The 13,233-nt window shown below is 36.7% G+C and overlaps 2 protein-coding genes across 3 annotated transcripts in view; one reads left to right on the plus strand and one right to left on the minus strand.

Moving 5' to 3' along the window:
- The window catches only part of pitx1 (paired-like homeodomain 1), a 554,834-nt gene that overhangs the window by 467,587 nt on the left and 74,014 nt on the right, over nt 1–13,233 (minus strand). The window lies entirely within an intron of this gene.
- Nucleotides 1–13,233, plus strand: part of LOC114660266 (pterin-4-alpha-carbinolamine dehydratase 2-like) — a 59,300-nt gene that overhangs the window by 5,994 nt on the left and 40,073 nt on the right. For both annotated transcript variants that reach the window (XR_007936186.1, XM_028812859.2), the window contains exon 2: nt 4,567–4,698. Coding sequence is in view for 1 of the 2 variants with exons in the window: in XM_028812859.2 (XP_028668692.1) it covers nt 4,567–4,698 (132 nt within the window). In the remaining variant the exon portion in view is untranslated. The remainder of the gene's footprint in view (nt 1–4,566; nt 4,699–13,233) is intronic.

Genomic DNA, 13,233 nt, shown 5'->3' on the forward strand with positions numbered 1-13,233 from the left:
AGAATTTAGCTAGTCATGATGCAAGTAAAGAAAACCTCCAGAGGGGCTTGTGAATGTGTGTAACTGTTTCAGCAAAGGTATTCTGCTTATCCACTTTCTTTTTGACTACATGATCTTGTGAATTGTAATTTCAACATAAACCACCCTTCAAACTCATCAGTCAGAGCTGAAAAGACACTACAAGTTTTTAGTTAGCAGAAACCCCTGATTTTAATATGGCAATACTTGCAAATTGCATGCTTCATTTTAATTTTGTCTTTCAAAGTACCGTTGTGAAACCATAAGTGAACCCTTATCCAAGATATACATGCGGATAGTCAATTGGTATAGAACACTCTACAGTAAGGCTGAAATGATTAATGTCCACAGAAATAAAAATTGAACGGTATTTTTGTTATGGGATTGTTTTTGTTTACATTTTCAAACTGCTCTTCAATATACAACATGGTGATTACTTAATGTTAAGGAGGCAGCGATGTTACTACAGCATCATGACTACAGAACAGGAGGAAAAAAAAACAATTTCAGAAAAGAAGCTAAGTGTGGAACATTTTCTTTAAACAAAAGATAAAAACATGACAGGAATATGCACATATACTGTAGAATATGAATTGGCACTCCATGACAGTACGTCATGTACAGAATGTTTGAGCTTTTGAAGAAGAAACTTTGTGATATTAAAAAAAAAAAAAAAAAAAAAAAAAAAAAAAAAAAAGTAAGCAGAAGTAGCTTCTCCATCACCATCCCATATTCAGTTAAAGAACAAGGGTTAATGGTAGAATTGGAGACCGAAAACAAGGTTAGCAGTTAATGTACGTGAAAACAAGTTGCTGTTAGCAAATTCAAATCACTATTTTTCATTGCTCATCACATAGGTGTGGAGGCAAATTTAATTTATGATTTACAAATGCAAATACGTGGCATTTGATGCTGTGAATGGTGTTGTAACAAGCTGAACTAACCATCATTTAAGCAGTCAGAGTAGTTAAAATGAGCTACTCTTAATCTTCTTCTTTCGGCTGCTCCCTTTAGGGGTTGCCACAGTGGATCATCTAATGAGCTACTCTTAATAAAAATCTTTAAAGTTCCCTCTAGTCTATTCCAGTTATGCAAGTCATTTGTAATTGGTTTCTCAATAATTAGAAATTGGAGCAAATAAGAATGCGTCCATCTGTTTGTGTCTTTAGAAGAGCATCAGAGGTGACTGTGTGCAGATGGTGCAGACCTATAAATACCTGGGAGTGCAGCTGGATGATAAATTAGACTGGACTGCCAATACTGATGCTCTGTGTAAGAAAGGACAGAGCCGGTTATACTTCCTTAGAAGGCTGGCGTCCTTCAACATCTGCAATAAGATGATGCAGATGTTCTATCAGACGGTTGTGGCGAGTGCCCTCTTCTACGCGGTGGTGTGCTGGGGAGGCAGCATTAAGAAGAAAGACGCCTCACGCCTGGACAAACTGGTGAGGAAGGCAGGCTGTATTGTTGGCATGGAGCTAGACAGTTTGACATCTGTGGCAGAGCGACGGGCGCTCAGCAGGCTCCTATCAATTATGGAAAATCCACTGCATCCACTAAACAGTGTCATCTCTAGACAGAAGAGCAGGTTCAGCGACAGACTGCTGTCACTGTCCTGCTCCACTGACAGACTGAGAAGATCGTTCCTCCCCCAAACTATGCGACTCTTCAGTTCCACCCGGGGGGGTAAACGTTAACATTATATAAAGTTATTGTCTGTTTTTACCTGCATTATTATCAATCTTTAATTTAATATTGTTTTTTTGTATCAGTAAGGTGCTGCTGGAGTATGTGAATTTCCCCTTGGGATTAATAAAGTATCTATCTATCTATCTTTCTAGGAGCTGCAAAATACTACAAGCTCCCATTTATTTGTTTATTAGACTAAAGTTAGCAGTGTAGTTCAATTTAATATGCTAATGGCAGTAGCCTATATTTTCATTTTTTTACTCCCATATGAAGGACAGTCTTTTCAAAGAACTGCACAGGAAAAGAGAAGCCTGTTATCCTATTAAAAATATACGAGTTACTTTGAAAAAAATATTTCACAATCAGCAGGTCACCCTCTCAAAGTATTAGATATTAGGTTATGCAAAATGATTTAGCCTATGTAGCAAATAAGCCCTTTGTCCACCTCTTGAACCCTCAGGTACCACTCTGATGACCAGGTGAAAGTATAATATTTCTTTATTTTATAATTATACAGTGCACAAAGCACTCTCCACACCACACTCATAAACCACTATTCTCTCTCTCTATACCAAACCAATCCTCCTCGCCCAGACACTTTGCCACCCTACCTCCCAGCTCAGCTCAAATGTCTGGGCTCACCCAGAGTCCTTTTATAGCCCCTGACCCAGAAGTGGTTCCTGGCCAAACCCCCAAGTCCTTATCCCTTCCGGGTCAGGGTTAACAGTCTTTTCAGCCCGGGAGCACGTCGTTTCTTCCTGTCACGTGGTGATGACGCACTCCCGGGTTATAGGGCACGTAAGGGCCCACTAGCCCCCCTACAGCAACTCCTGGCAGCCCCCAAGGTATCCAGCAAGGCTGTGTAACAACACTACAAAGTCCATGATGCCCTGCTGGAACTCGGGGCATGAATATGCTGTCCGGTGGGCTCCTCCTAGCGGCCTGGGGGTGAGGGCCGGACTGGGAAGCCGGCAATCCTCCACACCTAAAAACAAATCAATCTTTTTGTTAACCTATTCATACATAGTTCATTTTGTGACCTGCTGTCATTAGTGGCAAAATGTTATTTTAATACACAAGTAAGAATTTCAATGTACTGTACCTCTTAATAGATACACTACTACTATTAATACTACTACTACTGTATGCTATAGTTCATCTTGTTAAATACAGATTTTCTCAGATTATAATAGGTTGTGATATTAACCTAATTATATGATGCCACAACAGAGAAAGAATAAGTTTTATTATTTATCAGTGTTTATCATTGCAGCACCTATTCCTAAAAATAGCTTGCCTTTGTACAGTTGTGGTCAACATTATTGACACTCTTGCATTTGAAGTATTTGTTCAGAAATATTTGGAAGTATACCATCTTTTTCATCAGACTATTTTAATAGGTTTTGAGGTTATACAACAAATTATTCCCACTCTACACTTGCACTTCATTTTAGCTCATGAATTCCTTTAGGGTTTCTTTTATCAATGGGAGGTTTTGTCTCTTTCAAATAGTTTTCAATCAGTTAGAGATCAGGACTCATGGCTGACCAGCTTACGGCTGTCCCTTTTTTTCCTTTATAGGCATTATTTTCTTTATTTGGATGTATAAGTTGGGTCAACGTTCTGCTGGAGGATCCATAATCTTTGACCAATACCTAGTTTTCTGACACTGGGTAGCATATTTCATTTGCTCTAAAATGCCCTAGTAATCCTGTGACGTTAATGCTTTCAAGACTTCCAGACAACAAAGCTGCTATATAACATAGTGGGGCCTCCAGCATATTTAAATGTAGTTATGGTGTTCTTTTCCTTATAATGTATATTTTGTTGTTTATGAACAATTTTCTAGACTGCATTGCCAAAGAATTCTATTTTGGTAACATCGGTTCACAGAACATTTTCTAGAAGCGTTTTTGTTTCTCTAGGTAGGTTTGGGCAAAGATCAGTTGTGCTTTTTTATGTTTGTCTTTAAACAGTTCAATGTGGCCTTCACTTGCGAAACCTATCTCAATTTAGTTTACGCCAAATGTTTTGGGGTGATACATAACTCCGTATTACTCCAGGTCAGCTTTAAGCTACAGTATTTGAGCGTCTTATGCGTTTTTTTTTTCTCAATAGTTTGCATTCTTAGATACATTTTCCACTTCTCACCATTTCCTGGGATGCTCTATACAATTATATGAGCAGCAGCTTCTTGATAACACTGCAAACTGTGCCGGGGATGGCCTTGTATCCTAGTGAATTTTTATGTGTGGTGATATTTTTCTGGTTGTGCCAGACAACAAAGCTGTCTTTGTCACTATCAATGTAGACAAGAAGTGAAAGTGACCGTTTTTAAGCCAGGAATCATTGGCTAGTCCATCATATTATACAAGTACTGTACTCTTGATTAATTGCAATTGGATCTAATTTCACACAGAGAATTTTAGGTTATTGTAAACCAGCTGATCAGCATTGTCCAAAAAGATGCCAATAATTGTATCATGGCAACTTGGAGAAGAAAGCAAACCTGACATTTGAACATTCAATGTGAGGCACTTTGTTATAAAACAGGATATTTGATTTTTTTTTTCTGTTCTCTCAATATTATTTTGAAGTTTAGTTTTGTACAAAGAAAGCAAGAACTTTTTTTTTTTTTTTTGTGAAATAATGCTTGCAAGTCAATTCAGCAAGAGGTTGTTGATTAATTTTAATTGTAAGTTTTTTTTTTAATGTCTCCCTTAGTAATTGTTTATCAGAATATTAATTTGTTGAAGTTCTACTCAGCAGAAGTGTAATGTTTGTGGTATACCATCTGTTGAAGTGAAAAAAAAAACAATTTTAGATTTACTTGTGGCAATTTTTTACTCATTTCTTTAGGCTTCAGACTCTCATTGGTTGTCTCCTGATGACAGGGAACAGTTTCTTCTCGAACTGAAAGCTACAGGCTGGAGTGAAGTGGAAGACAGGGATGCAATTTATAAGGAGTTTATATTTAAAAACTTTAACCAGGTAATGTATGTTATACTTAATCAGATTTTATTCAGTTTTTGATTAGTGATTGTAAATACCACTCGGCTAACTCCAAATTATAAAGAAAACTTATAAAGTGTTAAATTGCTTACTTACAATATATATTAACACTTGATATTTTCAAACTGGACAGATTGATAGCCCTGAAGCTTAATTGACTTGGTGTTAGACTGTGATGATTAAGTGTTCACTTAATTTTTTGAGCAGTGTTTTTTTGTTGGATAAGTATTGTTTCTGTTGATGTAGTAAGCTGGATACTGTCCACTGAGAAAGGGAAGCATTTTGGTGGAACCTGCAGGTTAGGTGGATTGGTGATACTAAATTGGCAATTGTGTGTGTGTCTATGTTCACCCTGTGATGGACTGCTGCCCTGTCCATGGTTTTCTCCTGTCTTTTGGCCTTTGATTGCTGGGTTAGGCTGCTGCAACCACGAGACACTGTTTAAGAATAAGCAGATTAGAAAATGACTGATTTATTTGCATTTGGCAGCTCTCTGTCAGGTAGTAGAACTGCCTGCTGGGGAGAGTAATGCCAAGCCTCAGTAGAACTCAAGACAAAAAGTCAGAACATTCACAAAAAAAAAAAAAATCTTGTTTATTTTTCTCAAATCGTTATTAATCATGGAACTGTTTGGCACTAAGAACAAACTGTTGTCAACAAGCTTTACTTGGTTTGCAATAGTACCACAATCTAATTCTTATACATAAGATTAGTAAATTCTTTATTTTTCAAAACATGTTTTTTCCTAGTGCCAAATTAGTTTTTCTGTAGTCACTGCTTTTATATTACATCTTATTCCAATTAGAAATATTAGAAGTCTTACAGTAAATATTGGTTCAAGTTAGGGATGAGTAATTTGTGATAACTGATTACCAGTTTACTGTTTGTAGACAAAGTAAATTACAGTAATCCCTCCTCCATCGCGGGGGTTGCGTTCCAGAGCCACCCGCGAAATAAGAAAATCCGCGGAGTAGAAACCATATGTTTATATGGTTATTTTTATATTGTCATGCTTGGGTCACAGATTTGTGCAGAAACACAGGAGGTTGTAGAGAGACAGGAACGTTATTCAAACACTGCAAACAAACATTTGTCTCTTTTTCAAAAGTTTAAACTGTGCTCCATGACAAGACAGAGATGACAGTTCTGTCTCACAATTAAAAGAATGCAAACATATCTTCCTCTTCAAAGGAGTGCGTGTCAGGAGCACAGAATGTCACATAGATAGAGAAAACAATCTCTAGCAAACAAATCAATAGGGCTGTTTGGCTTTTAAGTATGCGAAGCACCGCGGCACAAAGCTGTTGAAGGCGGCAGCTCACACCCCCTCCGTCAGGAGCAGTGGGGGAGAGAGAGAGAGAGTTTGTTTTTCAGTCAAAAATCAATACGTGCCCTTCGAGCTTTTAAGTATGCGAAGCACTGTGCAGCATGTCGTTTCAGGAAGCAGCTGCACAAAAGATAGCAACGTGAAGATAATCTTTCAGCATTTTTAGACGAGCGTCCGTATCGTCTAGGTGTGCGAACAGCCCCCCTGCTCAATCCCCATACGTCAGGATCACAGATAGTCGGCGCAAGAGAGAGAGAAAAGTAAGCAATCTAGCTTCTCAGCCATCTGCCAATAGCGTCCCTTGTATGAAATCAACTGGGCAAACCAACTGAGGAAGCATGTACCAGAAATTAAAAGACCCATTGTCCGCAGAAATCCGCGAACCAGCAAAAAATCTGTGATATACATTTAAATATGCTTACATATAAAATCCGCGATAGAGTGAAGCCGCGAAAGGCGAAGCGCGATATAGCGAGGGATCACTGTAATCTTGTGTGACATTTTTCCTTAGAATTTGTGTATGGAAAAATGGTACAAGTAGGAGTGATCCAATTTTTTTTTTGTTGAAGACAAGGCCTGTAGGTGCAAACATTCAATCAAACCAGAGCATATAAGTTGAGTATACTAAAGCAATACATGTCAGCTGTGTAATAACCAAATGGAAACTGTTGCCCAATTTAGAAATTACAAATTTGCCCTTAAAAAAATAAACAGTGGCAAGTATTATAGAAAAGATATAAACAATCGAGAAGAAAATCTCAAACAAATGTCACTGAAATCACTGACCATTTACTTCCACAGTGCAGGGGTAAAGGTGCCACAAGCTACTGTTTACAGAAATTGCTAACCACAGAAGTATGAAGGCCACAATGCCACTATAGCTCTGGAACAAAATGTTAGTGACAGAGGAGACAGATACATTTCTGTCAAAGTAACAGAAAGGTAAAAATGTTGAGAAAGAACAGACTTCAAACAATTCAGTGCACGCCTTTTGATGTCAGAAACATGGTGGAAGTAATTCATGTGCATAGCTGTTTCTAGAACTTGCATATTTTCTAAAGAGTTAACTAATGACAATACCATCAGAATGCTGTCATAAGTATAAGAAATGTATCACCAGGCTATGCATAAAGTAAATATTTACAAACATATTTGGGGAAAAAAAAAAAACACTGTGGGACATCCTGAGGGTTCGCGGGATCCCCTCGAGGTTGCTGGATATCATGGCTGGCCTGTACACTGGTACTGTGAGTACTGTGCTGAGTGGAGGCAGAACCTCTGTGTTTTTCCCAGTTGATTCGGGGGTTCATCAGGGGTGTGTTCTTGCTCCTACTCTGTTCAATGCTTGTATGGACTGGGTATTGGGCAAGGTCGTGGGGTCCAGTGGCTGTGGGGCATCTGTTGGTGAAGAAAGATTCACGGATTTTGACTTTGCTGACGATGCTGTGATCTTCATGGAGTTAATTGAGGCTCTGATCGAGGCACTTGAGAGACTGAGTAAGGAGTCTGAGTGTCTCTGCTTGTGAGTGTCCTGGATGAAAACCAAGATCCAGGCCTTTAATGACCTCTTGGGCACAGCCATCAGCAGTGTGTCTGTCTGCGGAGAGAGTGTCAACCTTGTCGAGAGGTTTACTAACCTTGGCAGTGACATTCATGTCTCTGGTGACTGTTCCTATGAAGTCAGTAGACTGATTGGGAGAGCATGGGGGGGGGGGGGGGGGGGGGGGTCATGAGGTTCCTGGAAAGGGGTGTGTGGCACTCCCGATATCTATGCAAAAGGACGAAGGTCCAAGTCTTTAGAGTCCTGGTGCTTCCTGTAATGCTATATGGTTGCAAGACATGGATGCTATCCAGTGATCTGAGATGAAGACTGGACTCCTTTGGTACTGTGTCTCTCCGGGAAATCTTTGGGTACCGTTGGTTTGACTTTGTGTCGAATGAGCGGTTGCTCATGGAGTCCTGAATGAGGCACATTACCTGCATTGTGAGGCAGCGTCAGTTACGGCACTACGGCCTTCTGGCGCGTTTCCCTGAGGGTGATCCAGCTTGTAAGATCCTCATTGTTGGGGACCCGAGTGGCTGGACCAGGCCAAGGGGTCACCCGCATAACACCTGGCTGCGGCAGATAGAGGGTCATTTCCGGAGGGTGGGACTGGACCGCGTGTCTGCCTGGGGGGTTGCCAACAGGGATCCCAAGTTGTTTTGTCATGTAGTGGGTGCGGCAACAAACTGTACCAGTGCATTCTCCCCAACTTGACTTGACATTGGCTAGTGTGGAAACATAATTCAAGAAAACAAGTGGAAACATATTGCAAGACCAATTATAGAGCTCTTTAAGATGCAAAAAGTAGAAAGTCTTAGGCTTTGTTTACAATGTGGGGCTAAAGTCACAATCCTGGTTTTTCTTCTTGAGTATGATGTTTCATCTTATTATGAAATGCATCCAGTTCCTGCATTTTAAGGCAGCGCTCTAAAATTACCACATTTTTCAATTAAATGACTGCTGGGACAGATAATATCATGTTTATGCCAAAAAATAAAAATGTTCTCAACAGTGCAACATAAACACACATCATAAAATAGGTGAGAACTTGGAATAAAATATGTACATTTTCAGACATGATTGATTTGGATTTAAAATGGACATTGCAATTTGTCTAATATTTAGAATATGACAAAGTATCAAAGTATTGTTTTATGCTTGTATACACAAAGCATGCAAAACATAAATGTATAACAGTAGCATAAATAACTCTTTTTGAACAGTGTAAATTGTAATTTAAGCCTAAAACATTAGGGTAAAGAGTCTGAGATGAAAATCTTATTGTAGTAGTTGTACTATAAAATGTAAAAAAGTTATAATAATTATGATAGTATGACCTGTAAATATTTAACAGCTTTTGTTAAGAGCAGATCATATCAAATGCCACAGACAATTTTTCCATAAATTACTTGTCAATATAAACTGTATCAGTAAAAAATGGTAATGAAATCAAGTTTTTTTTTTTTTTTAACTTAATTAAAGTAAATTATTTAAGCTAGTTGACACCTTGTCCAGGATTCCTGTTCACTTAATGCTCAGTGCTTCAGGGATGGGGTCTGACCCAGTGATCCCAAACTGGATAAACAGAAAATGGATATATGAAAAGAAGTCATTATTTGACATCACTTTTATTTTAATGCGATGATATATATATAGTTTTTCATAATCAAAATAATAATGTAGAGGTAATGACAGTAAAATAAATAAATGGGTAATGACAGTATTAACAGGCTATAATTTATCCTTATAACACAACTGTCATTTTAACACATGAATATGCATAGTGTCATTCAAAAACGCTGGTTTTTGGGGATGGGGAGTGGTGGGGTTAGCAAATAGTAGCTGTTTTTAGGTCAGGACATAGCAACTTTTATAAGCATGTCCCACTTGCTAGAGGGAAGGAGAAGCGGACAAAAAGCATATAATTTAGGCGATTTTTATCTTTGGTTATACTGTTTGCCTTCTTGATGCATGAAAAATGTGTAAACGTTCTTTTTCAGTGTAATTTCTTTTCTGACAAAGGGATGTGCTGATTTTACCACCCCTGTGTCCAGAATTTAAGTAACTGCCATATCAGACCATGAATAAACTCTGTTCTACATCTGTAGAAAATACAAAAATATATGGTGACATGCCTAATATTTTAAGACTCACAAGGAAGTAGAGACATTGATGAGCCCTTTTTATTGTCGCAGTTATGTGACTGGATTGTGTTTGATTTTTATTAGTAGAGGTTTCCAAAATCTTGAAACAGTTAACTCTGTCTACCCTGAGTCAACCAATGTAAATGGAAGTGTAGCAACTGCCTAATTACTTAAGTTCAAATTGACTTCCTTAATTTTTCTGACATCAAGAGCGCGGTCTTTGTCATAGCGCCACAGTTCTTCACTTCATCTATGTAGATAGATAGATAGATAGATAGATAGATAGATAGATAGATAGATACTTTATTAATCCCAATGGGAAATTCACATTCACATCTAATGCATTATTGTCGACTACAATAGACCAACTATGGTAGTATTATTGGCAAGAACATAAGAACTACAAATAAGTTATTATGATAATATTGATAAATGAGGTATGTGTGCCTAAAAGTTTGTATTCCCTTTTAAGCGTAAATGTCTAAAATATAATGGGTAGTGCAATTCTCAAAAGTAATTTTTCTATAAATAAGAAGCATACACTGCAGATTACTGTACTGTTCACAATAAAATCTCAAACTCTTGCTTGGACTTGATGTTATGTGTATTTTGCTGTTGCTAAAATGTCAGAATCTGCTCCTATTTTCTAAATTATAGTATTGCATTTAGCATATTCTTAGAGATGAATTACTGTAAATCTGTACTTTCTAAGTGTGTGGTGGTTTACCACATACTGCCTTTATTTAATTCCTTTTTAGGTTTGCAGATGTAAATGTCTGCCTAATGTTAATAAATCTACCACCTTTTACAGAACCTGAGGGCTACATAGCGGACATCCGCTAATCCAGTTGTTAGCTGTTTTAGCCCTTAACGTACTCTGTTTTTACACTTCCACGTGTTTGAAGTTCGGAGGCTCCACTTTGACCTTTAACATCTGTTCCTCCTGCAGTAAAATTCTCCCCTTACTTTCCCCTGTCAAAGAAGATTACCATGAGAAAACACAGAACATACTTTGCCAGCAATTTGAGTTTTGATCGGAATGATTTCTTTCACAAACAATCAAATTAGCTAAAACTTTACATCTGCTTCAGAAACCACTAACAAGTTTGTCGTTTTTTAGTTTGCTATTTCTTGTGCTGCTTTTATGAAATGTGCAGGCTCACATTTTTCTAATTTGACATTTTGTTTTTTCGCAAATTCTGCTTTTCAGGTTGCCCTCATGTACAAACTCTTCGTTTGGAAACTATTTGTGGTGCATTTTCTTTAGCTGTCTAAGATGAAGACTGACACGCTCGATGACTTCCATTTGCTAGTTATCTCTAAAGTGATGGACAGAGGAAACTTTAGATCTCCTGGAGGAATTCGTTCTGTGTGCAGCAAATCCTCCTAAGAACAAAAGGCAGAAATTCTTCTGCAGTCCTCTTGGTGGAGCTTCTATTTTTACCAAAGGCAATTTAAAATGAGCTGCACAGAGCTTAGGGATAGAGAGTTGTACATCTTGTAGGATTGTTCTAACAGCTTCTGAGTGATGAATAAGCAAGAATGTAATTTTTTATGGACTTAATTTTAAAAGTTTTTTTTTTCTGGATAACATTTGATTAGTTTATTCTGAAGGCAAAGAGAGAAAGTTTTGACATGCTTTAAAGCAAATCCAGTAGTCATCGTGCTTGGCTGTGCCTTTATATTAATGACCTGATTTGAAACATTTTTGAAGTAAATATGTTTTAGTGTCTTGCTGAGTTACTGAATTTTACTCTATTTACATTCAGTTTTGGAAAAAGGAAGTCTTTTCTATAGAAATATTGAGCATGTTTTATGTATGTGATAGTTATACCAAATGAGTGATTGAATAATTTTGTCTTTGTATGGGAGCATATTTTTAAAATACCACAAATGAAAGCAGTTAACTCTCCAAAGCCACAAGTAATTGCTAACCATTTGTGAACAGCATTCATCTTAAGAATATTTTTAAATTGCAATGCTGAAAACAATCTCATAATATACTGTTATTAAATAAAATGCATGGTAATTGGTTATCTTTTTTTCCCTTTCTTGTGGCAGTTTATTGAACTTGATGTTTCTCATTCCATGTGTGGTACTTAGGTGCTTTAAAAGAACCTTAGTGGTTAGACTTTATACCTTTTAATGTATCGTCAGAAAAATAGGAAATCAAAAAGATTTAGCATCATTTTTTGCAATATTATGTGTTTTGATATTTTTATATCCTTTACAGTCCTTTAGTAGACCTAACCTCTGAAGTATAAAAAGGCAAAATTAAAATGATCTAATACTTTTGATTAATTATAAATAGTATCCAAGCTCACTTGTGTATTTAATTTTGCAAGCTTTACACTATTGCTTACAGATTTCTAGTTTTAATATTTATTTTTGTTTACTATTGAAGGACAAGTAGTGTGTTTGTTTTTTGGTACATTTCAACTTAATTTAAAATAAATGTGCATCAATTTATCATTTTTATGTTTCTTTTAAAAGTTATTATTTAAATTCTGCTGCCTATTTTATTCCTATTGTGAAACATGTCCAGTCAGTCATTTATTCTTTTCTTAGACCAAAGTCCATTAACTATTTGTGCCGAAGATGTTTCTGTCAGTCTTTAGTGACAGTATTTAGTTGCTATAGTGTAAAGCAAAATTTCATATCTTACACATTTCATGAATTAACCTGAAAATATACGGGTTTTTTCTTTTAGTTAGACTGTTTATTATATTCTACACCAATGGGGACCAGAACCTGTCCTGCTAAAATGGGGGCACAAGGCAGAAACCAACACTGGATTGTTTATGTACTGCTTATATGTAATCACTTGGAATTGTAACTTGCTTTTTTGGTTTATTCTTGGTGTCAGAGCTTCATGGTGTGCTCATTCTATTTTCTCTTTATTTAATTTTTAGAAATACCTAGAAGTCTCTTTTGTAACACTTCAGAAGTTCCTTTATAAAAAAAAAAGCAGCAAAGCACTCTCAGGAAATCAAAGATGCAAAGAGTGAACAACATGCTGCAGATATAACTGTATCCTTAGGATGTCAAGGCTGTCATTTTCCACATGCTTATTCATCATCAATACCACCTATTTATATATACAAAGAATACATACATACATACATACATACACACACACATATATATATAATATGTCAATCATACTGTATATAATCTGCTTCATTCTCTCTCTCTCTCTCTCTCTCTCTCTCTCTCTCTCTCTCTCTCTCTCTCTCTCTCTCTCTCTCTCTCTCTCTCTCTATATATATATATATATATATATATATATATATATATATATATATATATATATATATATATATATATATATATATATATATATATATATGTATGTATATATGTATGTATATGTGTATATAATATGTATATGTTACTCTCCCTTATGGATGCATATTATTTTAAATGGAAGGTTTTGCTTAAAGTGAAAATTAAAGGATTTACAATTTTTCATAAAGGAAACTTGAAAGTCATTGTTGATG

This window comes from Erpetoichthys calabaricus, chromosome 11 (genome assembly GCF_900747795.2).
Source record: "Erpetoichthys calabaricus chromosome 11, fErpCal1.3, whole genome shotgun sequence".
In the NCBI taxonomy this organism is placed as follows: Eukaryota; Metazoa; Chordata; class Cladistia; order Polypteriformes; family Polypteridae; genus Erpetoichthys; species Erpetoichthys calabaricus.